General features: G+C 32.8%; 1 protein-coding gene across 1 annotated transcript; it reads right to left on the minus strand.

The window, feature by feature from the left end:
* Window positions 1-1,567: 1,567 nt before the first annotated feature.
* Window positions 1,568-27,301, minus strand: LOC120070843 (homeobox protein knotted-1-like 6). The gene is made up of 5 exons (XM_039022729.1): window positions 26,782-27,301; window positions 26,254-26,379; window positions 24,893-25,028; window positions 5,472-5,707; window positions 1,568-2,335 (listed from the first exon to the last, which is right to left on the minus strand). Exons 1-5 carry the CDS (start codon window positions 27,187-27,189, stop codon window positions 2,207-2,209), a joined length of 1,035 nt encoding a protein of 344 aa, XP_038878657.1. The 5' UTR covers window positions 27,190-27,301; the 3' UTR covers window positions 1,568-2,206.
* Window positions 27,302-27,817: the final 516 nt, after the last annotated feature.

Genomic DNA, 27,817 nt, shown 5'->3' on the forward strand with positions numbered 1-27,817 from the left:
TCTCCCTGATTTAGGGTTTCCACATAAATCTGTGTGTTTCTTTTCTTCTCCTTTTTTCTAATAGTTACCTATTGTAGTAGAAAAATAAAGCTTTTATTGTAGTGTATTAATATTAAGCTTCTATCACTAATATACTACACTCGTCCTTATTGAATTATATAAGTGATGGGCACGTATAACTTTTTACCACATGTACCTTGAAGTGTTAATATTTCAAAGTTGATAGCCACATATAGACTATCGTTGATAATCGTTGATAGCCATTGATATACTTCAAATTGAGAGAAGACGTGCACAAACATTTGTGATTTTGGGTTTCTTTTGGTGAGCTGAGCTAAAATGTGGAGGGGGCTTTTTATTATTTTCTAACATTTGAGTTTTTTTTTTTTTCTATATCTATATATATTCCAAAGATATCTTTTATCCTTGTACTATATATGTCATTATTTTGGATCTGATTATTATTTATACACTCCCCATTTTCAAAATATGTCAGTTAAACTTTTTTTAATTATTATTTTAAATAATATCTTTAAACATATATGCATAAACAAAATATGATTGAACAATTGTATAAGATGTACAAAAGTAGTCTAAGATACACCAAATATTTTTCAACTAATATCACTTTTCTTTTCTTTTATCATTATCATTTTTAATAAATATTCAATTATTAAATTACCAAAAGTGAGCATTATATCAAAGCACAAATAAATACTAATCAAGTTAGAAGAAAATGGCAATTCAGAATTTTCAACCTCGAGTATCTGTAATTTGCAAGTAGAAAAGTTCCAGACTTTTAATTCCATGTCGTACAATGAAAACTTTACAAATCTAAGAAGAGCAAGTTTTATTAGAAGACTCCTAAAATCTTGGGATTGGGGTGTTTAGCCACCAAATTTGAAGTTGGGAGGGTGAGCTACATGTTTGAAATTTCAAATATAAAAATAGTATTTAAAACTATTTATAACATTCAATTAAATACAGTAAATATTAATTCAAAACCCAATTTGCTATAATATTTACTATTTATCACTCATATTCTCTTCAATACACGGAATATTATAATTCATACTAAAATACTCTATTCCTAAACATAGATATAACCGAACTAAAATATTTTACACCATAAACACATATCATAACTCATATATTATAATAACCAACTCAGTCTTCAGATAGGCCTTAATAACTCATTTGTTTCTTTTTCCTTCTGTATCAAAATGGCTTCTTGATCGAATTCTTCTGATTTAATCAGTTTTACCAGAGAGATCCAGACCATAAAATTTTTGTCTCACTTTCTCATTATTTACTGAAAGGCTAGAAATATATCTTCTTTCGACAGAAAGAGAATGAACGTTAATTTGATCTTGATCCTTGTAGAGTGAAAAAGGGACTACACTGCATCCGCACGAACCTCCTGATAATATCCATAAATGACTTGTTTTTGGTAAGAGATGGACATTACTATATGTAAATTCGGGTGCATGATACACGTCGGTACTCCAATGCATTTCTCCCTCTGATCTTAGAGTGTATAGGGTTGGGCCAGGAGGGTAATCAGGAATATCGGTAAAAAAAATTCTCTGCATTACTCTGAAGATTTCAAGACTATCAATCCAAGAAGCAAAATCAATACAGTTGGACGTGGAAAATTTCCTACTGTGGGAAGCACAAAGTTCTGGGTGCTAAAATTCATGCGGAGATGACTAATTCAGAAAATGGATATGTAGGAGTTCCAAACCCTACCGACAATGAAGTTTGTTGAATGATATAATATTAAATTTGTCTTCCTCCATCAACTTAAACATGTAGGTCAATCGATGATTTAAGATGGTATCAATAGTCGGGAAGAAGTGACTTAATAAGTCACGAAGATCATGTAATGCATATACTTTCAAAACTTGGGCTTGAATATGATTCAACAATTTTTGGTATTATCTGATAAAGAATAACCTCCTTCTCTTCAGAAAGTCTACTCCATGGTACTGATTAATTCAGATGGACTCTTCCTTTTGTGAACTATGCAGCTAGCTACATCAACTAAACAAAATTCTCAAACGCCTCAAATAATAATACTACTACTGAAAATCAGCAAGGTTATACACAGTAGGTAAAGTAAAAATTCGCACACAGATTCAGAAAAATACACATGAAGATTGAAGGAAGTTGACAAAGAAAGGAGAAGCAACCACCTCATTCATCCTTACATAACAGCAAAATATTGCATATTTTCCGATGCTTTCCAATGCCGTTTCCTCTGGTTTATGAACCAATTGTTTATTTGTTTCTGGTTTAGGCCTGTGGACTCGGCCAACTCAATTTTGTCTGTGTCCTGCAACCAAAGTATGGCAACAATATTTCGAGATTGAACACCTTTCTCAGATAAAGACAGATGTATCAGAAGAATGATCAGATCAGATTATTGCTACCCAATTAAAAGATGAGGTTATCATCCATAAAACAAAATTACGGAAAATGCAAACATTGGTAAATAATATTAATCTTTATGTTTTTTTTAGTAACAATTGATTATGTCTAGTCATATAAATGTAATTTTCGTATACTTAAAAGGATAGTTGCATAAATAGAATTCAAGCAAAAAATAATAGAATATGTAGTACAAGAATAAAATAATTGCATATATAGATCAAAAAATGGTAAAAGACTAAAAAACCCATGCCTAGTCACCATTTTGTTCGCTTCTTCCCGATTTTCTCAAATTAAAGGCTATCACTGATAGCAGCTATCAGTGATAACTACTGATACTGCTATCAGTGACAACCACTGTTAGTAGTTATCAGTGATAACACTGATAGTTGTTATCAGCTGCTATCGTTGATAGCTTTTATCAATTACTACCGATGATAGTTGCTATCAACGATAGCTTTCAATTTGAGAAAAATTAATACAATCTTGAAATATTAGTTTTTAATTTGCTATCAATTATTAGTAGCTATCATTGATTCACTTTCATCAATTGGAATCAACGTTGAAATATTACTACTTAAGGCTATCAGTAGCTATCAATGATAGATTTATAAATAGTGATCAACTTTGAAAGAAGACCAACAACTTTGATTACCATAGTAGTTATCACTAATAATCTTTTATCATGGCTATCACCGATAGCAGCTATCAGTCGTTATCACTGATAGACTTTCATCAATTAGAATTAACCTTGAAATATTAACACTTAAGACTATCAATGATAGACTTCTATAACTGGTTATCACCTTTGAAAGAAACTCGATATATAGATATCACCTAAGTTTTATCACCGATATTGCTAACATTACTCATATTGTGGTTATCAATGATAGCTTCTTTCACTGATAGCATCACTAATAAGATGCTATCAATGATCTCACTGATATCATGCTCTCCGTGATAGTTCTCTATCACCGATAACGTGCTATCAGTGGTAGCTTCTATCATCGATAACGTGCTATTGGATAGCTTTTATTATCAATAATATGCTATTAATATTAGCTTCTATCATTGGAAACATGCTATCAGTATTAGCTTCTATCAATCATAACCACCGAACACCTTTTTGCCCCTTTCTCATCCTCCCAAACATTTGTAAGTCCATTTTCTTTTCGATGATAGCTTCTATCATTAATAAACATGCTATTAGTGATAACTTTTAGGCATTCCACTTATATTTTAGTTCGAGATTCAACTTTCTATCAATGATAGAGTTCTATAAGTGGCTATTAACTATGAAAATATAATCAAAGATTAAGCTATCAATGATAGAAAATATTAGTGGCTATCACTGATAGACTTTCATTTGCTATTTATATTTATTGTTTGTTATAATAATCAAACTTGATGATTGGCTTGTTGGTGTTAAGTCACTTATGAATTGAGTACTTTCGAGTCATGCGTATGAAACTCGGCCTCATAATTCTTGTGAAAAAACAAAAGGAAGAAGAAAAAAATTCAAATAAAGGAAAGAAAAATTTTAAAAATAAGAGAAAGAGAGAAAGCAAAAATTGAAAAAAAAATTAAATTAAATTAAATAGAAAAAAAAAAAAAAGCAAAAACCGGACAAATGAAAGAAAAACTAAAAATGAAAAACAAAGGGAAGAAGCAAAAAATCGGAGAAAGAAAAGAAAAGAAAATAATAAAAAAAGATGAAGAAGCAAAAATGGGAGAAAGGGAAGAAAATAAAAATAAAAAAGGAATAAGCAAGAACTGAAGAAAAAGAATAAAAATAAACAAAATAAACAAAAACCGAAGAAAAGAAAAGAAGAAAAGAAAAGAAAAGAAAAAAAGGAAAGAAAAGAAAAAATAAAGAAAAGAAAAAGAAAGGGAAAAAGAAGGAAATTGAAGAAAATAAAAAATAAAGGAAAGAAACAAAAATCGGATAAAGGAAAGAACAAAATAAAATAAAATAAAATAAAAAGAAGAAGAAGAAGAAGCAAAAATTGAAAAAGAAAATAAAATGAAAAAATGAAAAAAATGAGAAAAGAACAAAAATCGAAGAAAATAAAGAAAATAAAAAGACTTAAAAAAAAGTGTACAACAAGATAAGACGGGAGGGTGAAATTGAAAATTAAAAAAAAAAAAATTTAAAGATGGATTAGTTAACTCATCCATATTTACAAATATTTTAAAGATGTAATATATTTTTAGATTTTTTCTCTTATTCTACTATGTATTACAAATATTACCTAAAATGATTTTGAATTAGTATATTTAGTAATAAAAGTGATTTTAGAGTTATCAAATTACTTTAAAAAAAGTATTTTCTTATTTGATAAATCATTTAATTAAACTAATTATTAGAACTATTTATTTTATTAGGAACTTTTTACTAGCAGGATTGATATATTGAGTAATAGAAATGCATATAATAAATTTTAGAAGAAAATTCAATATATATACGTGTTTCAATGTAGTTATTTGTATCATTACACCTACTTAACACTAGAAATTATCGTGCATTTAATGACAGGAATTATTTCGTAAATAATATAAAATAATTTTTTTTTTAAAAAAAAAAAAAAAAACTGGACTAAAAAATGGTTAACCAACAATATTTTAATAAAACTGAATTAAGTACTCTTAAACTAGTTACAGTTAATCATTTCAACAACCTATCAATTAATTCTTCTAAAATAAATTTTAGTCCATGTCGAACATCTCTTTTTAAGTAGGAGTGATTTTAGTAAGAGAAAATTGATTTTGATTATCCAAAAAACACTCCCAAACATAACAAGTGTAACTTCTATCATGTTTAAAATTACTTCAAAACACACGTTTAATCACATAAAATCAATTTAATATTTGATTTTTTGCTGAGACATGTTTTCTATACTATTAAAATTTTTTCAATTGATTATAAACATTATATCAATGACTTGAAAATAACAAAAATGATTTTGACCATAAAAAAATCACTCCTAATATGGCCTAAAATTCCGTAATAGTTAAAAAAAAAAAAAAAAAAAAAAGCTCACAGTGGGATAAGGCCATTGGGAATGGATGTTCCACCACTGAAGCAGGATTTGTTTGGCTTCTCTCGGTAGATTTTCCTTCCTTTTAGTTCTTGAGAATTCCTGCTTTAAGCTACAAATATGACCACCATACTTGCGAGCAAGTCGTTTCTTCAGCTCGCGATCTTCACTTCCTGGAACCAGAAAATCAGAGTCTTGCACTTCTCCCACACTTGTATCCTCTTCCGAAGCAGCTTCATCTGATATGATAAAACGAGAAAAGAAAAAAAAAGAAAAAAGAAAAATCTATAACTCCCTCCTATAATGGAATAATAGAACTCCATAAAATATATTGTTAACGTTTAAAATAAAATTTTGGACAAAAAAATAAAAAAAATCCAATGCTAGACTTTCGAGATGTAATAATTTGTTGAAATATAAACTTGATTGTGGGTTAGAAGTAATTGGGTCTAACCCAAACAAAAACTCAAGTTCTAGAAATATCAAACATTAGAATATTCTAGAGATATTACTTGGAAGAGATGCTTAGAGTAGATTGAAGAATTATCTAGAAAATATAAGAAAAAAAAAAGTAATTATAGAGAATATTCTAGAGAGACATTTTGTAATTATTAGATCATGAATGTACTGGCAAAATCCTAACCATAGATTTAGGGGTGCCAACTAGTAAAAATAGGAGGTATGTCTAACCATTTGCATCAAGCCAAAAAATTAGAAGTGCTCAATAAGATTAGTAGCCTCTTTCTCAATTCTCTCTTCCAAATTTCCTCCAAATTCCAAAATTTCTTTCCAATAAAGTGGTAACAGAGCCTAAAGATCTTTTTCAAGAAGATGACAAGCAAGAGCATGGTTCCATTCCAAGTTCCTATACTCAACAAAAGTAACTATATGATAATTGGAGTATCAAGATGAAGGCTCTCCTTGGCTCACAAGATGTGTGGGTGATCGTAGAGAAAGGATACATCGAACTGGAGAATGATGGTGGTCTTTCTCAATCACAAAAGGATAACTTGAGAGACTCAAGAAAGAGAGACAAGAAGGCTCTCTATCTAATCTATCAAGGATTAGATGATGCTTTTGAGAAGATTTCAGTGTTAGGAATGTCCTAGAACTCGTAGTTTGTAAATTATATGTTAAAAATTTTATTTATCAATAAAATATTATTGAGTGTCTTAATCAATAAAGCTGTTGATTTTGCATTATATTATGAAAATCCAATAAACATATTCATGGCTATAGTATGAATACTTTAACTTTATGTGGTGATATAAACAGATCAAGTTAATAGTATATAGCCTAAATGGTCTATAAGTATATGGATGAAATTGGGTATCTAATCCTGGTAACACTATTGGATGAGACCCATTTTGTATAGGTAATACAGATGACGTGATCCATAGATCATTCATGTAGAGACATGTGAGTGGGGGCATCCTATGCAATGAGTTTGCATATAGACTGAACCACGAAATAGTCACTTTTCTTTATAACGACCGTTTACTGTTAAAACTGACTATTTCATACTTAAGTAATCTAGGATAACTCGGTCTTAATCCTGAGCTAGCTATGAACTCCTGTTTATTCGGGATTATCCTTTGATCTACATGAGTGAAAGTAGTCCAACAATCTGCATGAGTGAGAATAGTCTAACACACTGCTCAATAAGCCTTCCATTTTGGGGATAAGACCGGATGGATAGCTGGGGACATAGCTCTGCAAGATGGAATTCACTCTTACCCATTTTAGGGTTAGCAGATAGGTTGTTCTCTTAAGTGCTGATTCCAGGTCTTGAACAATCGGAGCCCCGCCTTCTCATGGTAGAGAAGAACATGATTCACTAGTATTATGAATCAAATTGTTCATTAGAGGGTCAGTGGGTACTTTACGAACAAGATGTATTTACAAGGGTAAAACGATAATTTTGACCTAGCTGTAATTATGAACAACTTGTGAAGGATCGACTTACTGATTATGATTTACATGGACAGAAATATATCTACAGCGAGGAGAATGCAACTATCGAGCTATAGTGGTGTGTCTTAAAAGTTAACGAATAATAATTATTCGATTAAAGAGTTTTAACGAATTAATTACAGATCGTTGGAGCTCATGATCTGTAGGTCCATTAGATCCCTTTACTAACTCATTAAATTGGAATAATAAATTGAATATTGATGTATGAAATAGGGTTATGAATTTGAAATGTTCAAAATCATTTTAAGGGTTTCTCGATTGATTGTATGTGATACAATTATAAACATTTAATTTAATTGAAATTAAACGAAATTAGAAAATCCTAATATTTAAAATATGATTTAAATATAAAATTTATTTATTGGTGATATTGATGTTTTATTAATTTAATATTTAGATATTAAATTAATATTATTTTAATTAAAAAGTTTAATTAAAATTCAATTAAAATCAGTTTTATTTAATTAATTATTTTTAATTAATTTTATAAAACTAAATTTAAAAAAATAATAAAAATGAAAATGATTTTTGAAATCATTTTAAGTTGGTGGATTTTCCAATTTTTGGGAAAAATCCACTAACTATATTTGATGGATTATCACCAAATTCTATTTCTTTGTGTAATGATCTTCAAGCTAGAGCTACCCTTCATGCAACTCTGTATAATTGCATGAATTCTACCTATATATAGTAGCTCCATGCATGAACATAAGTAAGCAATCTGGGTTATACTTACTGAAGTGATAACCTAAAAACCTTACATGCCCCTTACTGCTTCTTCATCAATTAAACTTGATTTAAGTGTTTCCACCACACGTTCCAGCTTGAGTATAGTAGAGAAGATCTCGATGGTAGTCCTCTTGAAGTTTCAAGATCTATCTTGGTGGATTTCAGCTGAATTCGTGGAGGAAATGTTCAAAGGTAATATGTGTTTCAAACCCTCTTATGAATATCATATGAACAACATGCTTAAAACTCAAATTAAATGTAGTTTAAGTGCTTATTGATTATGTAGTCTTCCGTTGCACGATATATCATTCCTACATTCAGAAGCAAAGACGACGAAAGAAGCATGAGTGAAGCTTCAAACATCATACAAGGGAACAGATCCAGTTGAAAAGATACGTCTTCCAACTCTAAGAGCTAAGTTTGAAACTTTGCATATGAAAGAAGGGGAAGCCATCTCAGACTAGTTTTCTAGAGTCTTAACTATCACTAATCAACTTAAAAGAAATTGTGAAAATATTGATGGTGTTAAAATCATGGAGAAAATACTAAAATCATTAGATCCAAAGTTTAAACATATTGTCGCCATAATTGAAGAAACAAAAGACTTGGAGTTCATGACCATTAAGCAACTCATGGGTTCACTACAAGCATATGAAGAAAAGAAAAAAAAAAGAAAAAAAGGAAGGAATCATCAATCAATTGCTCAAGTTGCAAGTTGATTCGACTAGTAGAGGAATTAGTCCTAATAATAGAAGCGAACAAAGACAAGAACAAGGTGGACATCGAGGACAAGGAAGAGATCATAGACAAGCACAAGGATGTGGTTGGAGGTCCAATGAAAACAAAAACAATAACTCCTAAAGAGGACCAGGAAACTCAACAAAAGGTCGTGGACAAGGCAACTCAAGATCAAGGTACGATAAATCAAACATGAAATGCTATAATTCTTAGAAGTTTGGTCATCATGCATCCGAGTATAGAGCTCCCAAAAATAGTAGAGTTGGGGAGAAGGTGAACTACATTGAAGAAAGAAGTCAAGAATATGGCACCTTATTGATGGCTTGCACGAATAATGAATGGAGCAAAAATAATGCATGGTACCTAGATATTGGGGCAAGCAACCATATATGTTGAGAAAGAAGCATGTTGATGGAGCTTGATGAATCAGTAAGTGGCAATGCAGTCTTTGGAGATGAATCTAAGGTAGAAGTAAAAGAAAGAGATAACATTCTCATCCGATTGAAGAATAGTGATCACCAATTTATTTCAAATGTTTATTACGTGCCAAATATGAAGAGTAATATCTTAAGCCCAAACCAACACTTAGAGAAAGGTTATGACATTCATTTAAAAGACAATAACCTTTCTATAAGAGATAATGCAAGTAGACCAAAAATAGAAGGTTTACACTCAACATTCAAAATGACTTCACAAAATGCCTCAAGATGTGGTACAAAGATACATCTTGGCTTTGGCATCTTCGATATGGGCATCTCAATTTCGAGAGATTAGAATCAATCTCCAAGAAGAGTATGGTGAGAGGGCTACCAACTACCCTGATCAAGTGTGTGAAGGATGTCTACTTGGTAAGCAGTTCAAGAAAAGCTTCCCAAAGGATTCAAACTCAAGAGCTCAAAAGCCTTCGGAACTGATACATATAGATGTGTGCTGATCGATCAAGCCAAGTTCACTTGGTAATAGTAACTATTTCCTTCTCTTCACTGATGATTTTTCAAGAAAAACATGAGTATATTTCTTCAAGAATAAATCAAGGTGTTCGAGAACTTCAAGAAGTTTTAATCCCTTGTTGAGAAAGAAAATGTATATTGATCAAGGCCACGAGATCTAACCATGGAGGAGAATTCATATGATTCCAAAAATATTGTGAAGATCATAGAATTTGTCGACCCTTGACCGTGTCAAGATTCCCTCAACAAAATAGAGTGCCAGAAAGAAAGAATAGAACAATTTTGAATATGGCAAGAAGTATGTTTAAAAGCAAGAAACTGCCAAAGGAGTTTTGGACAGAAGCAGTAGCATGTGCAGTCTACCTATCCAACTAATCTCCAACAAGAAGTGTATCTGGGAAAATGCCACAAGAAGCATGGAGTGGAAGGTAACCTGGGATTTTCCATTTAAGAGTTTTTGGAAGCATTACTCATGTTCATATCTAGATGAAAAGTAAGAAATACATCTTCATCGGTTATGACTCAAATACTAAAGGTTACAAGCTCTACAATCCAGATAAAGGAAAGACAACCCTGAGTTGAGATGTAGTATTCGATGAAGAAGGAAAATAGAATTGTAGAAGACATGATGAAGACTACAACTTCTTGCCCTACTTTGAAGAAAATGACATGGAGCAGATAAGTACAGTGCAAATAAGAGAGGAGCTTTCTACGCCACCAGCTTTGCCAACTTCAAGTTCTCAAGAGAACATAAGCTCAAGCTCAAGTGTTCTGCACTTCAGAAGCTTACAAGAAATTTATGGGGCAACTAAAAATCAAGAGGATCCTTCTATGCCATCAGCTTCGCCAACTTCAAGTTCTCAAGAGGACATAAGCTCAAGCTCAAGTGTTTCGCACTTCAAAAGCTTACAAGAAATTTATGAAGAAACTAAAAATCAAGATAATCTTTCTTTGTTTTGTCTTTTTGCCGATTGTGAACCCATGATCATTCAAGGAGCTATGGAGAATCCATATTGGAAAAACACTATGGAAGAAGTGATTAATACAATCAAGAAGAACGATACATTGGTGCTAGTCTTACATCCAAAAGGTCACAAGGCAATTGGTGTGAAATGGGTTTACAAAGCTAAGAAGAATGCAAGAGGAGAAGTTGAAAGATACAAGGCAAGACTAGTGGCAAAAAGTTATAGTCAAAGAGCCGGCATTGACTATGATGAGGTATTTGCTCTTGTTGCTCGACTCGAAATTGTTAGATTAATAATTTCATTAGCAGGTCAGAACAATTAGAGAATCCATCAAATGGATGTGAAATATGCCTTCCTCAATGGAGTAAGCTGAAAAAGGCACTTTATGGACTAAAGCAAGCTCCAAGATCCTAGAATGCTCGAATAGACAAGTATCTACACCAAAGAAATTTCATCAAGTGTCCATATGAGCACACACTTTACATCAAAGTCCAAAATAATGATATATTGATTATGTGCTTGTATGTATATGACTTGATCTTTATAGGTAGCACTCCAAGCATCTTCAATGAGTTTAAAGAATAGATGATGAACGAGTTTGAGATGACTGACATCAGACTCATGTCTTACTACCTTGGAATTGAAGTAAAGCAAGAAGATAAAGGTATCTTTATCACACAGGAAGACTATACTAAGGAAGTGATCAAGAAGTTCAAGATGGATGATTCTAATCCAGTCAATACACCCATGGAATGTGGAATCCAACTGTCAAATTGTGAGGAAGAAGAAAGAGTTGATTTAACACTCTTTAAAAGCTTGGCTGGAAGTTTACGATATTTAACATGCAGAAGGCCTAACATTCTCTATGCAATTGGAGTTATCAGTCACTTCATGGAGAAACCAACAATAATAAATTTGAAGGCAACAAAGAGATTTCTTCGATATATCAAAGGTACGATAAATTGTGGCTTGTACTATTTTGTGTCTGATAATTATAAGCTCTTGAGATACAATGATAACAATTCGAGTGGAGATGTGGATGACCATAAGAATACAACTGGTTTTGTGTTCTACATGGGTGATACTGCCTTAACATGGACATTAAAGAAGCAATCGATTGTTACTCTTTCAATATGTGAAGCAGAATATGTGGCTGCTACCTCATGCGTTTGTCATGCAATTTAGCTGAGAAATCTATTACAGGAGTTGGGACTGCCATAAAAGGAGCCAACCAAATTTTTTGTAGACAATAAGTCATCGATTGCTTTGGCCAAGAACCCAGTCTTCCACAACCGGAGCAAGCAAATCGATACACGATACCATTATATTAGAGAGTGCATCGAAAGAAAGGATGTGCAACTAGAGTATGTGAAGACTCAGAATCAGGTAGTCCACATTTTCACTAAGCCTCTTAATAAAGAAGACTTCACATTGAGAGATTTGCTCGAGGAAACAAAATCAAATTTAAGAGGGAGTATTGAAATATAAACTTGATTTTGGGTTAGAAGTAATTGGGCCTAGCCCAAACAAAAACCCAAATTCTAAAAATATCAAACATTAGAATATTCTAGAGATATTACTTGTAGGATATGCTTAGAGTAGATTGAAATTATCTAGAGAATATAAGAAAAACGTAATTGTAGAGAATATTCTAGAGAGACATTTGTAACCATTAGATCGTGTTGGCAAAATCCTAACCATAGTTTTAGGGGTACCACCTAGTATAAATGGGAGGTATCTCTTACCATTTGTATCAAGCCAAAAAAATTAGAAGTGCTCACCAATACCAGTAGTCTCTTTCTCAATTCTCTCTTCCAAATTTTCTCCAACTTCCAAAATTTCTTTCCAACATAATTAAAACAAACATAGCTCAATTGGTATGTTTGTAATATCAACTTTGAAGTCAGGAGTTCGTTTCCTTCATCCCATATATTATTTAAAAAAAAAATTAAAACTTCAAATTGTATAAATTCAATATCTATGTCTCTATAGTTGAATCAATATATACCTATGATTTATAGTTAGTTTTCCTTGATTAAAAATTGCTTGAACAAAATTATTCTTCTAACAAGATGCTACAAACAGAAAACTATCTAGAGAGAAATAGAGAAAGATGATATATATCTGTATAAGTGTGAGAATCGACAATATCAATGTCGATAGTATATGCAAGTTGAATTATACTAATTTTGGAGGAAAAATATCTAAATATGTCATTTAGGTTGTGTCAATTAAAACTTTAAATTGTACCAATTTAATCTCTAAACCTTATAATTGAATTAGAATATACCTACATTAATGAGATTCATTCCAACAAAATTATTTTTCTAACAAAATTCTATGAAATGAAAGTTATATCGAGAAATTAGAGAAAGATAGAGAATAAAATCACTGAGCAGTGTGAATATACTAATATTAATGTATTTCTCCCTGATATTGTATTAATACTTTAACATGCTAATACTTTATGCATCTCTAAAATTTAGAGTTATTTTCAAATATAGAAAAATGAGTCAATTTATCTAATAATTTTAGTAATAGATATTGATAACTGCTATCAGTTATTAGTATCTATCACTGATAGATAGTGACACTTATGCTGTATTTGAAAATATTATAAGTATTTTGCCATTTAAAACAATTACCCTAAAAATGATGAATTAATGGTTTTAAAACAAAATCTCAACAAAAGATCTATATTATATTAGAGTTTTAAATAATTTAACCGTGAAATTTTAGGTGTTTAAATTGATTTTCTCTTTGAATCCTTACATCCATTACGTGTGTACACCAGTTGAGTTGGGTTGAGGGTTTTTTTAGACCAATCTGAAAATTTGGGTTGGTTAGATTAACAATCCAAAAAACTCTAATAAAGTCTCCAATCGAACCCTTAAATTCGAGTTGGGTTGTTGGGTTATCACTAATTTTTTCTTATTAATTTAAAATATGTAAATTTAGCTGACCCGAGATCTAATCTAATCCAACAAAAATAAAAAAAAGTTCAATCCAATCCAACCCTTAGTTTAAATTGGATAGTCCGAATTGTTTAGATTATCGAATTTTTTTAACATCCCTAATTTTATTCTCTTTAATCAATTTTTGTCACTCTACTTTTTATTTTATTTTATTTTATTCTGATCACTCCACATTTTAATCCATTCCTCTAAAGGTTTTTAATCAAATATTAGCTTTCATGCTTTCAATAGTCCCAGTATTAATCTTTTTGTTAACTTTTTTATTATTTATTTATTAGCATTTCTCTGCAAATTTGAAAACTCTGTATTACTCAGAATCACTTCTATAGTAGATTCTATAAATTATTTATGTACAAATTCTGATTTAAAATTTTAAAATGTTATTTAATAGTCTAAAGAAAAAAATTCTAATCCAAATACATGGTATAAGTTATATTATAACATATACGAATGTTTTCTAAAACTAAAATATAATAAGCAAAACATAGCAAATTCATAGAATACATTATTTAGGATATAATTATAAGCTTCTCAAATTTCAAAGGTATTCAAAACCAATATAAACTATAAATAAGATCTAATTTTGAAACAAAATAATATTATAAAAATAAAGCTAATTTTGTAAGTGGCGAATATTATTTTAGAATAATACTTAAGTATCTCAACAATATGCGCATTTATCTTAGATATGAACCAAAATATTTAAAAAGAGATGTAAAAGAAATAAAAATTATGATAAGAAAATTTAATAAATGCACAGATGTTTGTGAGTTGAGTTGAAACACTTTTTAGATTTAACTTAATCATTGTAAAATTCTTCAAACACAAATACACCTTATTAAATAATGAATCCAACTCAACCATAAAATGTTTGGGTTGGGTCGGTTCAGGTTAAATAGGTCATTATTTAAATTTTTGTTTTAAAAAGAAGTAACATGTTAATAGATAAAAGAATTTGATTAGTTATTTTCACATATTGAAATAAGATTAGCAAGTCAATTTTCATTATATTATGAAAAATTTATTTCCAAAGTGTTAAAATATTATTTTAAATAATTTGTAGATAATAAATAATCTATAAGATATTAAGAAATTAAGCAAAATTAAAACGAATAAATGTATATATAATTTTTAATATTTATAATACATTCTAGTGACTCAAATTATTTTTGAAGATCCTCCTATTAAATTTTAATTTATTTGAATCCAACTTAATCTAAATATATTAATAACCCAATTTGAGTTGAGTTGGTCGGATTTGTTAAGTCAACCAATTTTTATGAACTCCTAATAAGAGACCTAGATATTTTTGGTCCCACAGTAAACGTGGGGTGTATGAAAAGGAAGTCTTGGTTAAGAAAAAGCTGGCGCGGGACCGAAGAAGAAGAGGGCTGGTGGGAAGACCAAAGCATTAGTGGGTCCACTAATGACCGCGCACCAGTTCAAATCAAATATGACTTTTGAAATGGATGCAATGCATCGACCGAAAGAAAAGCCGATACCGCAGAACGTCGCGGACACTGACGCGACGTACAACTGATGCGAGAGGGATTTTGAGGTTCGTTGTGTCGAATCTAGTCAGTGAATTGGCTTCCTTGGAAGCATTCATTGTTACAAACCAAGACAGCAAAAGTCTGGAAAAGGAAATTGTTTACCCCGCAAGTCTCGCACCCACCCATGTTCAACCTAACTCACAGGGAGCTGAAAATGCTTGATTTTCAACTGACCAGTTTAAAACAGCACTACTTGAGTGGTATATACTGTAAAAAAAAACTACTTTTATAAGACAGAAAGGACTTACTTTTATAAGTTAGATATTAAATAATTCAACTTCAATGATTTTTACTATTGAAGTTTGCACATATATTGAGAATTCCATATTAGAAAAAAATCAAAGAATCTCATACTACTATAAAATCCTATATTATCAAACATGATATCAGAGCTCATAAAGTCTAAACAAGTATTCAGTCCAATAAAAAGAAAATATGATTTGATCAAGAATGGTAAATAAAAAACATGCACCATCTTGAAGGGACATGTGCAAGAGATCTCACACTTCTTATAAGAAAGATGTGTTACTTCTTCTATTATCCATTGATTTTGAGATGGACTCCCATGTTATCAATTACATATTTATGGAGAAATTTCATTTTATAACTCTACATCTCAAAAACAGACTTCCTAATGCCAAACACTCTTAACATTGCTTAAAACAATATTTGCTTTTATATCACTTAAGTTAACTTCATGATTATACTATAAAGCCTAACCTGGTATAAAACAGTAAAAGTCAAGATTTTTTAGTTAGAGTGACATACCTTATATCCATGATAATGATCTTCTATAATTTATGGGATTGTGTTTTTCTCTCTTGACTTTTCTTTAGAATTGAATTTTTTTGACGTAAAGAAAAGAACTAGAGGGAAGATCAATATCTATTTGTTTTATTTTTTTATGTAGACACATCTTATCATTGTCTTTAATTAAGTAAATATTACACAAAAAAATAGAATTAAAATATTTAAAGAAAGATGTAGGAAAAACTTGAGTCACTATGATGAGACAATTTGGACGAATATACAAAAATATGTATAGCCTGGAATGCACTGTTCCAGCGGGCAATGTTCTAAAAACTAACCTTTGCCCAATGCCTTCCGAGTTCTTCAAAAGCGGCTAAACAGGCTATCCATTTACTTACTCATACTAATTAAAAATTCAAAGGATAATTTGAAAAAACAGCGAAATGAACATCGATTATATATATATTACACGCACACACGCCAAAAAAGAAAACATAGTTAGAAGAGCAGAAACAATTTCAACTTATCTGCAGTTTCAGATCTGCTGCAAATTAGGAACGTCCAAATTTCAGTTCTCTCAAATTTCTGCTCCAATAACCCTAACATGAAGAAAGGTAACCCATCCAACATTCCAATATAAAACCAAACCCTATTTTCAGCTTCAACCCGTCCCAACTCCAAATATTAACAGAGCTATATATGGACAAAATTGAAAGCTGCTCTTATAAAATATTTAAATTTAACTGGCTATGTTTCTTTATGGCACTGCGGATGCTTATACAATCTCGGACCAAGATAGCCCTAAAGCTATCCATTAAAATTAAAATATACATACACAGATCGCCACTAGAATCTATAACCAGAAAAAAATCAAACAAGGAACTTGATTTCATTTCTACGAACATTACCGTGCAAATCCTGGATTTACCAGCCGTAATGTGAACAATGAAAAAGTAAATCTTCTGCATTTCCTCTCCATCACTCACATAAATAAAAAAAAAAAAAAAAAAAAAAAAAAAAAAAAAATTCAAAACATAAATAGGAAGAATATGTCAGATGACAGATTGGAGCATTAAGTGGAATGCATAAATATCTAAGTATTTCTCCATAGAAAATAGGAAGAGATCAACGTAGTGACAAAGCAACCCAAAGTTCCCAATTCTAAACGTGACTAGTCCTAGGGGCACCAAGAACAAGAATAGCTAGAGCCTAGAAACTGTATACATGTCCAATCTTTGTGGTAGTGCTTTTATAGCAGATAAATGAGTGCAGGAGAAGATAATGTCTTATGGACTAGGTCACGAGAGTTGCCGTGTTACAATGGGAACTCAACTGCTAATAGTTTAGGAGATTTTGGGTGGGGCATCCATCTATGAATAATGATTATAAATGCAGCGTTATTTTCTTCATAAAAGTAATACCAAATATGGGTTGATCAGTTAGAAAATATAAAGAGATAGAAAACGGAATCGTTTACCTTTTCGTTGTGTACGATCGAGTCATGCGATTAAACGATGCGAGACAACCTTGTCGTTTATCTTATCGTACTAAGCGATGGAACCTTGGAAACTAAGCGATGGTATCGCTTACCTTATCGTGTACCTTATCGTACTGAGCGATGGAGCCTTGGAAACTAAGTGATAGTGATATCGCTTACCTTATCGTCTACCTTGTCTTGCTAAGCGATGGAGCCTTGAATACTGAGCGATAGTGATATCGCTTACCTTATCGTCTACCTTGTCTTACTAAGCGATGGAATTGCAGAGACTAGGCGATAGTAGTATCGTTTACCTTATCATTTACCTTTGCCGTACTAAACGATAGAACGTTGGCGCTACACAATGGAGGCTGTCGTCTACCCTTTCATTGTACACGATGGACACTAGGCGCTAAACGATGAATGATGTATTCAATCGTTTAGCTGATCGTTGTACATGATGAAGTCAAATTTACTAAGTGATAAACAGAGTGATATTGGCTTTGCCTCTTTGTATTCTGTATTTTATTGAAAGGGGGTAGCATGCCCGATTTATACACTATTCCCTATTTTAGGGATTAAAAGAATTAAAAAATTATATACTAAACAACTAATAAAATGAGGACACGATCTAATACATGAAGAAGAAATATTTATTTGTTATCACCAATTCTAATAGAAATTTTGAAGCACTAAATGAAATAATTCTTCATGACTCTCCACAGTGACATGGCAACCTTTAGCTGATGTGTCTTCTTGACTCCTTCTTGGTTTCTGATGTGGCATTTTCTCTAACACCCCCGGTCAAACTTGTGGGGAGTTCAACTATCCCAAGTTTGGACCTTAAGTTGAAGAATTGAGAGTGTGTCAATGGTTTTGTGAGGCAGTCAGCTAGCTAATCCGATGAAGGAACATACCGGATTTCAAGTTTCCCTTTGAGGACTAGATCTCTGACAAAGTGAACATCGATTTCAATGTGTTTGGTCCGAGCATGGAAGACTGGTTGTTGGCTAAGGCCCCTACACTCACATTGTCACACCAGNATGTGTTTGGTCCGAGCATGGAAGACTGGTTGTTGGCTAAGGCCCCTACACTCACATTGTCACACCAGATTAATGGTTTGGCTGAATGGGACTGCTGGATTTCACTTAGTAGTTGTTGAAGCCAAACAATTTCTCAAGTCGTGTGGGCAAGGGCTCGATACTCTGACTCAGTACTTGATCGAGCTACTGCTGTTTGCTTCTTTGAGGACTAGGAGACAAGATTTCCACCAACAAATACACAGTATGCAGCTACTGACTTCCTATCATCAATGTTTGCTGCCCAGTCTGCATCTGAATAAGCTGATACTGCAAGTGAATGACTAGGTTGAAACAGTAGGCCATAGTTCTTGGTACCACTAATGTATCGAAGAACTCTTTTTGTTGCTTGCCAGTGAGCATCTGTATGAGCTTTGAGGAATTGATCGAGGTGATTCACCATGTAAGTAATATCCAGACGAGTGCTGGTTAGGTACTAGAGTGCTCCGATTGTGCTTCTATACAGAAATGGATTAGTGAGAGGAACTCCATCATTGATAGATAGATGTTTGCCTAGGTTGCTCGGTGAGGCTACAGGTTTCAGATCTGAAAGGCCAATCCTTTGTAACAAATCATCAACATATTTCAGTTGATTCAATATAAACCCATGCTCCAGATATTGAACTTGGATACCTAAGAAGTAATTCAGCTTTCCTAGGTCTTTGAGAGCAAACATGTTATTCAAAGTAACCACTAATCGAGAGATCAAGTGGTTGTTGTTTCCTGTATTTATGACATCATCCACATAGACAAAGAGCAATATAGTTGAACCTTTCGAGTTGGTGAATCCCCAACTAATTAAAGTAATGGTGAGTAGATCATTCCAAGCCCAAGGGGCTTGTTTCAGTCCATATATAGCCTTGTTCAATTTGCATACATGATTAAGGAACTTAGAGTTGACATACCCGGGTGGCTGATGCATGTAGACATCTTCTGTTAGTTTACCATTTAGAAAAGGATTGTTGAAGTCAAGTTGACGAAGGACCCCTCCTTTGGAGACAACAATGCTTAAGACAACTCTAATTGTTGTTGCTTTGACTACTAGGCTAAACGTTTCAAAGAAATCAATTCCAGGATGTTGATGAAACCCTTTGACTACTAGACGTGCTTTGTATCCATGTATTGACCCATCCAAATTTTTCTTTAGTCTAAAAAACCATTTGTTGCCCAACACATTGAAGGATGGAAATAGAGGAACTCACTGCCAAGTCTGGTTGTTGATGAGTGCTTGAAATTCAGTGTCCATAGCTTGCTTCCATTGAGGTGTAGCAAGTGCATCAGACACCCTCATTGGTTTAGTCAAGGACCAGTCACGTTGAGTAGTGCTTGGCCAAGCTTTTGGTTTGAAAATGCCAGTTTTGCTTCTCGTAATCATTAGATGAGTAGGCTGCAAAGGATGAGAGGTTAGGAACAAGGGTTATATGTGAGGTATGCGGAAGGGTGCTGCTAGGTGACTGATTGGAAAGGCTAGCCATGGGAGTTTGGGTATGTTCTGGACAGTTGCTTGGCAAGGCATTTGAAGTTTGAGGAAAGGAGATTGGTTCAGTAGGTATAGGGGAAGAGGGAGAAGTTGGATTGACATCTGGTATGGAGGTGTTTGATGGTGAGAGATTGTTATAAGAGTTTGAGACAGATTGTGATGAGTGAAATGAGGCACTTTGCAATAGTGGAGTGTTAGGAGAGAGGACTTAAGGGCCACTATTCACTGTATTTTTGTCAGCTGAAGGACCAAGTATCTGAAAACCATAGGAGAAAGGAAAATCAAATTCATTAAAGATAACATTCCTGGAGATGAATACTTTACCATCTCTGTTGAGACATCGATGTCCTTTATGAACCATGCTTTGACCCTAGTAAACACATTTATCAGAGTGAAACTGAAACTTGTTCGGCTGGTATGCTAGTAGACATGGGAAACAGGCGCAACCAAACACTCTTAGTTTTGTGACCTCGTGACCTCAAGTAGTTTACCATACATCAGGTTTATAGGTGACTGGTTATTTAGCACCAATGTAGGAAGACCATTTATCAGATGACAGACATTGAGAAATGCATCCCACCAAAACTGAAGAGGCATTGATGCTTGTGCTAGTAAAGTCAACCCCATATCTACTAGATGTCTATGTTTTCTTTCAGCTCTTCCATTTTGTGGAGATGTATAGGGATAAGAGAACCGAGAGGTAATTTCTTGTGAGCTACATAACTGATGCAATTTGACATTCACCACCATTATCTGACTGTAGTGCTTTTATGTTTGTTTTAAATTGTGTTTGAACAACTTGGAGGAAATGTTTAAGGGTTTGATAGTGTATCAGACTTTTGTTTATGTGGATATACCTAGAGATATCTACTGTAACCATCAATAAACGATATGTAATATCTATATCCTTCAGTGGAGTTTGTAGAGGCTGGACCCCATACATCTGAGTGTATTAAATCAAATTTATGTTGTGCACAAGTCAAAGAATTAGGGAAGGGTAGGGAATGGGCTTTACCAAGACAGCAAGGTTCACAAAACTTAATCTCTTCATTCAGCTTAGTAGGAAGATTACAAGTTTTCAATATATTTTCCAAAATTCGAAGAAAAGGATGACCTAGTTTTCTATGCCACAATCCTTTATATTCTACTAAGTTTGCTCCACTTTTGGACAAAACAAAGGTTGTAGAATTGTTACTTTTGTTCATTGGTTTGAGAAAACAGCTTGCCTCTTTGATATTTACATCAACTGGAATCACGTCTGCTTCATTTAGCTGATATAGTTCGTATTTAAGAGTTCCTTTCACCAGTACTTGTCCCGAACATTTGTCCTTAACAACACAACAATCATTATAGAACTCAACAGAAACATCATTATCTTGAACCAGTTTTGATATGCTAACTAGATTCTTCGCAATATTTGGTACACATAGTATGTTTTTCATATTCAGATTGCAACTAGAGGAACTTTAACATGCATTTCCTATTGAAGATATATCTAACTGTTGTCCATTCCCTACTATAATTTGTTTGTTACCTGTGTACTCAGAGGGGTTTGCTATATTTTTGGGATTTGCTGTCACATGATTGGTTGCTCCACTATTTGCATACCAATTAAAGTCCCCTGCTTATTCAGTTTGAAGAAACGGATTGAGGTTTTGTGAGGTGAAAAATGCTGAGGGATTTACTCCATGGTTTCTTTGATTTAGAGTCTGAGTATTTTCTTTACCACTGCTTTGATTTGGGACAAACTCTCAGTTGTACCTCTGGTAGCACACATCTGCAGCATGTCCATAATTGGAGCAAACCTGACATGTAGGTTTATTTCCTCTACCTCGATCTCTTCCTCTATTTCCTCCACTGTTGTTGTAACCTTTGGATCCATTAAATTATTTTTTGTTACCTCCTTGTGTGTTGCTTTTTCCAGAGGCCTTCTATGAAGAGTTGTTCCGATTATAAGCAACATGCAGAGGCATTGTGAGCAAACGTTGTGGTGGCTTTTGAAGTGTTCTCATGTTCCAACCTTTTCTCGAACAACAGTAGTTCAGATTGCATATCCAACTATGATATCTCTGGCTTGCTTTGAATAACGACAACCACTGGATTGTACTCCTCATCCAGTCCAAGTAGTACCTGAGACACTACGTTTAGATATTGGGCTCCCAGCCTGAGCCAGATTATTAGAGTGAAGCTTCATAAGTTTCAAATATTCAAACATCGACTTATTATCTTTGCGTGTTTGTTGGAAAACTTGGCGAAGATAGTCTTCTTCTGCCCTCGACTGAACTCCAAACAACGAGTGTATGGCATCCCATAGACTATTTGCGCTCTCGTACCCCTTCAGCTGAATGGCAGCTTCAGGATTCATTAAGTTGTATAACCACACTAATAGGAGTTGATCTGTTGTAACCCAAGCTTCATACTGTGGGTTCAAGGACTTCACGCAGGTGGAGCTCGAAGCTCCTTCTGAGGCTTGAGAGTCTGCTTCTCCAGGTTTAGCTACTGATGAAGTAGACGCAATGAACATAGGAGGACATACCTTTGTTCCTGACAGATGACCTTTAAGTCTGTATCCTTTCAGGATGGGAAGAGCTAACATCTTCCACAGTATAAAATTACCTCTCTCCAACTTGGTGTTGGTTATCTGATTCAGCAGTTGATTAAGAGGAGGTGTGCTGAACTTCGACGATTCAGTGGTCGCGTTGAGTCTTGTGATAGTGGCGTCTGCCATGGTAACTCTGATATCAAGTTAGAAAATATAAAAAGATGGAAACGGAATCGTTTACCTCTTCATTGTGTACAATCGAGTCACGCGGTTAAATGATGTGAGACAACCTTGTTGTTTACCTTATCGTACTAAGCGACGGAGCCTTGAAACTAAACGATAGTGGTATCGCTTATCTTATCGTGTACCTTCTCGTACTAAGCGATGGAGCCTCGAAAACTAAGCGATAGTGATATCGCTTACCTTATCGTCTACCTTGTCTTGCTAAGCGATGGAGCCTCGGATACTGAGCGATAGTGATATCGATTACCTTATTGTCTACCTTGTCTTACTAAGCGATAGAGCCACGGAGACTAAGCGATAGTAGTATCGTTTACCTTTTTCGTACTAAACGATAGAACACTGGCACTAGACGATGGAGGCTGTCGTCTACCCTTTTGTTGTACACGATGGACACTAGGCCCTAAACGATGAATGATGTATTCAATCGTTTAGCTGATCATTGTACATGATGAAGTCAAATTTACTAAGTGATAGACAGAGTGATATTGGCTTTGCCTCTTCGTATTCTGTATTTTATTGAAAGGGGGCAGCATGCCCGATTTATACATTGTTCCCTATTTTAGGGATTCAAAGAATTAAAAAATTATATACTGAACAACTAATAAAATGAGGAAACATGGTCCAATACATGAAGAAGGAATATTTGTTTGTTATCACCAATCCTAGCAGAAATTTTGGAGCACTAAATGGAATAATTCTTCATGACTCCACAGTGACATGACTGTTATCACCAATCCTAGCAGAAATTTTGGAGCACTAAATGGAATAATTCTTCATGACTCCACAGTGACATGACAATCTTCAGCTGATGTGTCTTCTTGACTCCTCCTTAGTTGTTGATGTGACATTTTCTCTAACATGATCTAATATTTTAATGAGTGGTGGCCTACTGCTCCAAAGGTAATAGATTGTTGTTAAAAAAAAAAAAAGGAGTCTGTCTGTAAGGTTAAGGGTTTAACCTTTGTTGAGGATGAACAGATTAAATAAATTTTTTAAGAAAAACTTTCAATTAAATAGTTAGATTTCAAATGTTTATTTAAAGGGTCAACCCTCTCTTAAATGGATAATACTCATGAAAAAAAAAGAGTTAAACCTCCGAAATTAAATTGAATTAAATAATATTTCACATTAATTTATTTAATTATTAATACATAAAGGGTAGGGATAATTGCAAGCAAATAAGCAATCATACTCAAAATATTAGTAAAATATTAACATATATGACACAATACAAAACAACTGCAAATATAAAAAAATTTAAATTAATCTCTCGTAGACTGATAGATTTTGCTATATTTACAATTCTTTAAAAATGTTGCATATTATTAGTTCTAAAGGTGATCCAATTGCAATTATACTAAAATTTAAAATTAAAAGAGCAATAATTAGGTGAATCTTAGAATGCACTCATCATCATATACACATAAAAAAAAAACGTAAAATATATTTTTTAAAATATAAATAAAGTGAACAAAAATATATGTTGTCCGAGATATACCTAAATATTTTTTAAAATTAAAAGGTTCACCTTATATACTTATATCCTATGAAGTACATATACTTCTTGTGAGGCAAAGAATCCGTTTGATACCGATACTTCCAGATACTTTGATGTATCCATTTTTATGCTTATTTTTTTAAAAGAAAAAATAACTAGGCCACCTATTTTTTTAAGCACCAGAAAATGTATCTTCAAGGTATTAATATTCTCATTTTTTAAAAATATATATTAAAATAATATTTAAAAAATAATGTATCATTCAACGTATTCATATCATGTAGTCGTATTCGTGCATGTGTTCATAACTTTACGCCACAGCACCACATGGACGGACACAAACCACATAAGCAAATCAGTGAAATAGGAGAAACTAAATCCCACAAAAGCACAAAAACCAACAAACTCAATAAAATAAGCAATCAATCGTAAGAAACCAGATTGGCGTATGATAGAGAGAGAATTACGAACCGGAAACGTAGCCTGTGGGAATACCGTTACAAAGCACGTTTAACTTCATTTCCATGTTGGTGAGGAAGGAAGATGCTTCCACTAAGGGCTGGGAGAGATCCAACACGCATTTTGCCAGTATACCGCAGTATGTTCCCTATTCCAAATTGTAATTGTGAATTAAACTAATCAAAATATAAACCACACAAAAACTGAGCTAATTTTTCTTCTCTATAAAATACGCTACATTTTCTTTTTGTCCCTCTCATAAATTTTCCTAACTTTTTTTGTTTAAATATTTAATTATTGTTTTTATACGTGTGATGAGAGTGAAGTGCAATTTTATTCTGGCAAAATTTCCTAACATTTTTATTTAAATAATTAATTATTATGTATGTAGGATAAAAACGAGATACATCAAAATAGAGACATCTTAGAAGATCCAAATATTAATCAACTTTTTAAGATAATTATTAGGTTCATGTAAAATAAAAATAGTGAAACTTTTAAAAGGATATAGACTTTTATTGGTATGCTATGGTCCACCCAATTTTTTTTATATAAATAATAATTGGGTTTATGCATCCCCTCTCATTACTCACCTAAAAAAACTAATTTATATATTTTAAATAAGAAATAGTGCTGTCTTTAAATAAAGAAAAATGTTGAAAGATATTTTAGGAAAAATATCAATTTATATCTTGAACTTTAGATGATGTATCAATTTAACCTCTAAATTAATAATTGTATCAATTTAAACCCTAACTTTGGGGATTGTATCAAATTAAACTCCAAACTAATAATTGATCAATTTAAACCCTGAACTGTCATAATTGTATCAACTTGAACTCTCCATTATATTTTATTTAGATACACGTTTGAAAGTTTAGTATATAAATTAATATATTTATGAAAGCCTAGGGTTTAAAATTGATACATTTATGAAAATAGAATTTATACACTTATAAAAGTTCATTGTTTAAATTATACAATTACTAGTTTGAGTTTAAATTGATATAAATCCAAAAATTTATCGTTTAAATTAATATAATTCTCATAGTTTAGGTTTTGTATTGATACAATCCCTAAAGTTTAAGAATATAAATTGATATTCCAAGAGAATTGTATTAATCAATCTCCAAATTTATCGTTTAAATTAATACAATTCTCTTAGTTTAAGGTTTGCATTGATACAATCCCTAAAGTTTAAGAATATAAATAGATATTTATTCAATATTTTAAAATATAGACAGGTTGGATATTTATGAGGATATGATTGTCATTCATAGGTCTATTAGCGTCTACATTTTGCTGTAGCTATTTTTCTTTTTTTGTCTCTCTCTTATCTGTTGTTGAATCAACACGGAAAACGAAGCAAATACCATGAACTCGTCGAGTTCGGGATCGGAACCCAAGCCAGTTGAAACGCCGGAAGTTTCTTGGCCAATAATGTCGCTTCCACGGTTGTTTTGGTCTATAATATTAGTGAACTCCGGCGGTGAACCGACCTGAAAAAACCCACAAAGGATGGAATCAGAATAATGCATCAATTGAAATTAGCCCTAGCTAAAGGCTGAAACAAACTGTAGCTCGCAAAATATAGATTCGAAACTGTTCTTCCGATTAGCATCATCGGTTTTCGTTTCGTTTTTTTTCCCCAACTCAAATACGATTTACTAGAATTTCAATTTCAAGAAATGAAGATGCACTCTAGAGCCAGAACGCCAGAATATAAGAGGTTCAGATTTCTAAAACTTCACCATTCAACATGAAAACAAATGTAAAACTATAGTTTGGCATAATCAACAAAAATCGGTTCATTCAAACGAATTTTTAGAAATTTTTCTTCATTCCTCAACGTTCAAACGTGAGCATTTTGTATGTCCTTAAAGCTCAGAATAGAAAACCACCTTTTGGCAGTTCACAAACGCATCGACAAGCTTAGGGTAAAGAGGATGAGAAGCAATTTTCGCTTTAATTTCACCGGCGGACTCCTCGGAATTAGCACGCGGTGTTTCAATCTCAGCCGCCACCTCAGCGGTGTCGTACGCCGCAGATGAAACCGGCCGCAAAAGTTCCGATTCAAAAGCCGGAAGTAGATGAGAATAATCGTCAGAAGCCATCGGATAATTAGCAGGAAGGGCAAGGCTATCCAACGTCGTCGCTGAAGATGACTGGTAAGAGCTATCGGCGAGGGGATGGAGTCCGTAAAGATCCGCCATGGTCGACGGCGGAGAGAGAAAAATGGAAGAATTATTTAGGGGCGTAGAGAGAGAGATAGGTAGGGTGTAGGCCATAGTACTGTGACTATGAGCCATCTGGAGAGTAACGGCGAGCGGTAGTCGTACAGTTAGTGGCCTTTGGAAAGCGCAAAGTTAAGCTTAAGCGTGCGCATCTGACATTCATCAATTGATCCCTTCAACGGGCGAAGAACAAAAATAGTTTAACTCTTATCCTAAATATATTTTTAAAAAATAATTATCTGAACCCATTTACGAATGTACATTCCACAAAATTATCTATTTATAATTAGTTATGTGGCAATTTTTTTTTAAAATATGGATATATCTTGGTATACACACAAGTATTATCCTACCAAAAACGCTTTCAATTAGATTTTAGAGTTTAATTTTGAAGAGAAAAATAATAATATTTTCCTAAATTTAATGCATGTTTTGTAAGTGATTATGAAATTGTTAGAATCACTTTTCTAATGTTTAAAATCACTCCGAAATATACTATTAATTGTACTATGTGATTAGTGTTTATTTTTATACTTTTAAATGTAATCTCTATTTTGTCAAAAATGATTTGAATGACTAAAAACTTGTCTATTTTGAAAAAGACAAAAGCGATTGTAATAATTTTAGAATCATTCCCAAAAATATGTTTATTGTAGTTAGCAAAATGACTTTTTAGAAAGGACAATTGCAAATATAGACATTG

Source organism: Benincasa hispida, chromosome 2, assembly GCF_009727055.1.
Source record: "Benincasa hispida cultivar B227 chromosome 2, ASM972705v1, whole genome shotgun sequence".
NCBI lineage: Eukaryota > Viridiplantae > Streptophyta > Magnoliopsida > Cucurbitales > Cucurbitaceae > Benincasa > Benincasa hispida.

Coding starts and splice junctions, on each gene's coding strand:
- LOC120070843 (XM_039022729.1), bottom strand. CDS start 27,189: ATGGCTCATAGTCACAGTACTATGGCCTACACCCTACCTATCTCTCTC. Junction 25,029..26,253: donor CCGAACTCGACGAGTTCATG/GTATTTGCTTCG, acceptor AATTTGGAATAG/GGAACATACTGCGGTATACT. Junction 2,336..5,471: donor CCCAATGGCCTTATCCCACT/GTGAGCTTTTTT, acceptor CTTTGGTTGCAG/GACACAGACAAAATTGAGTT.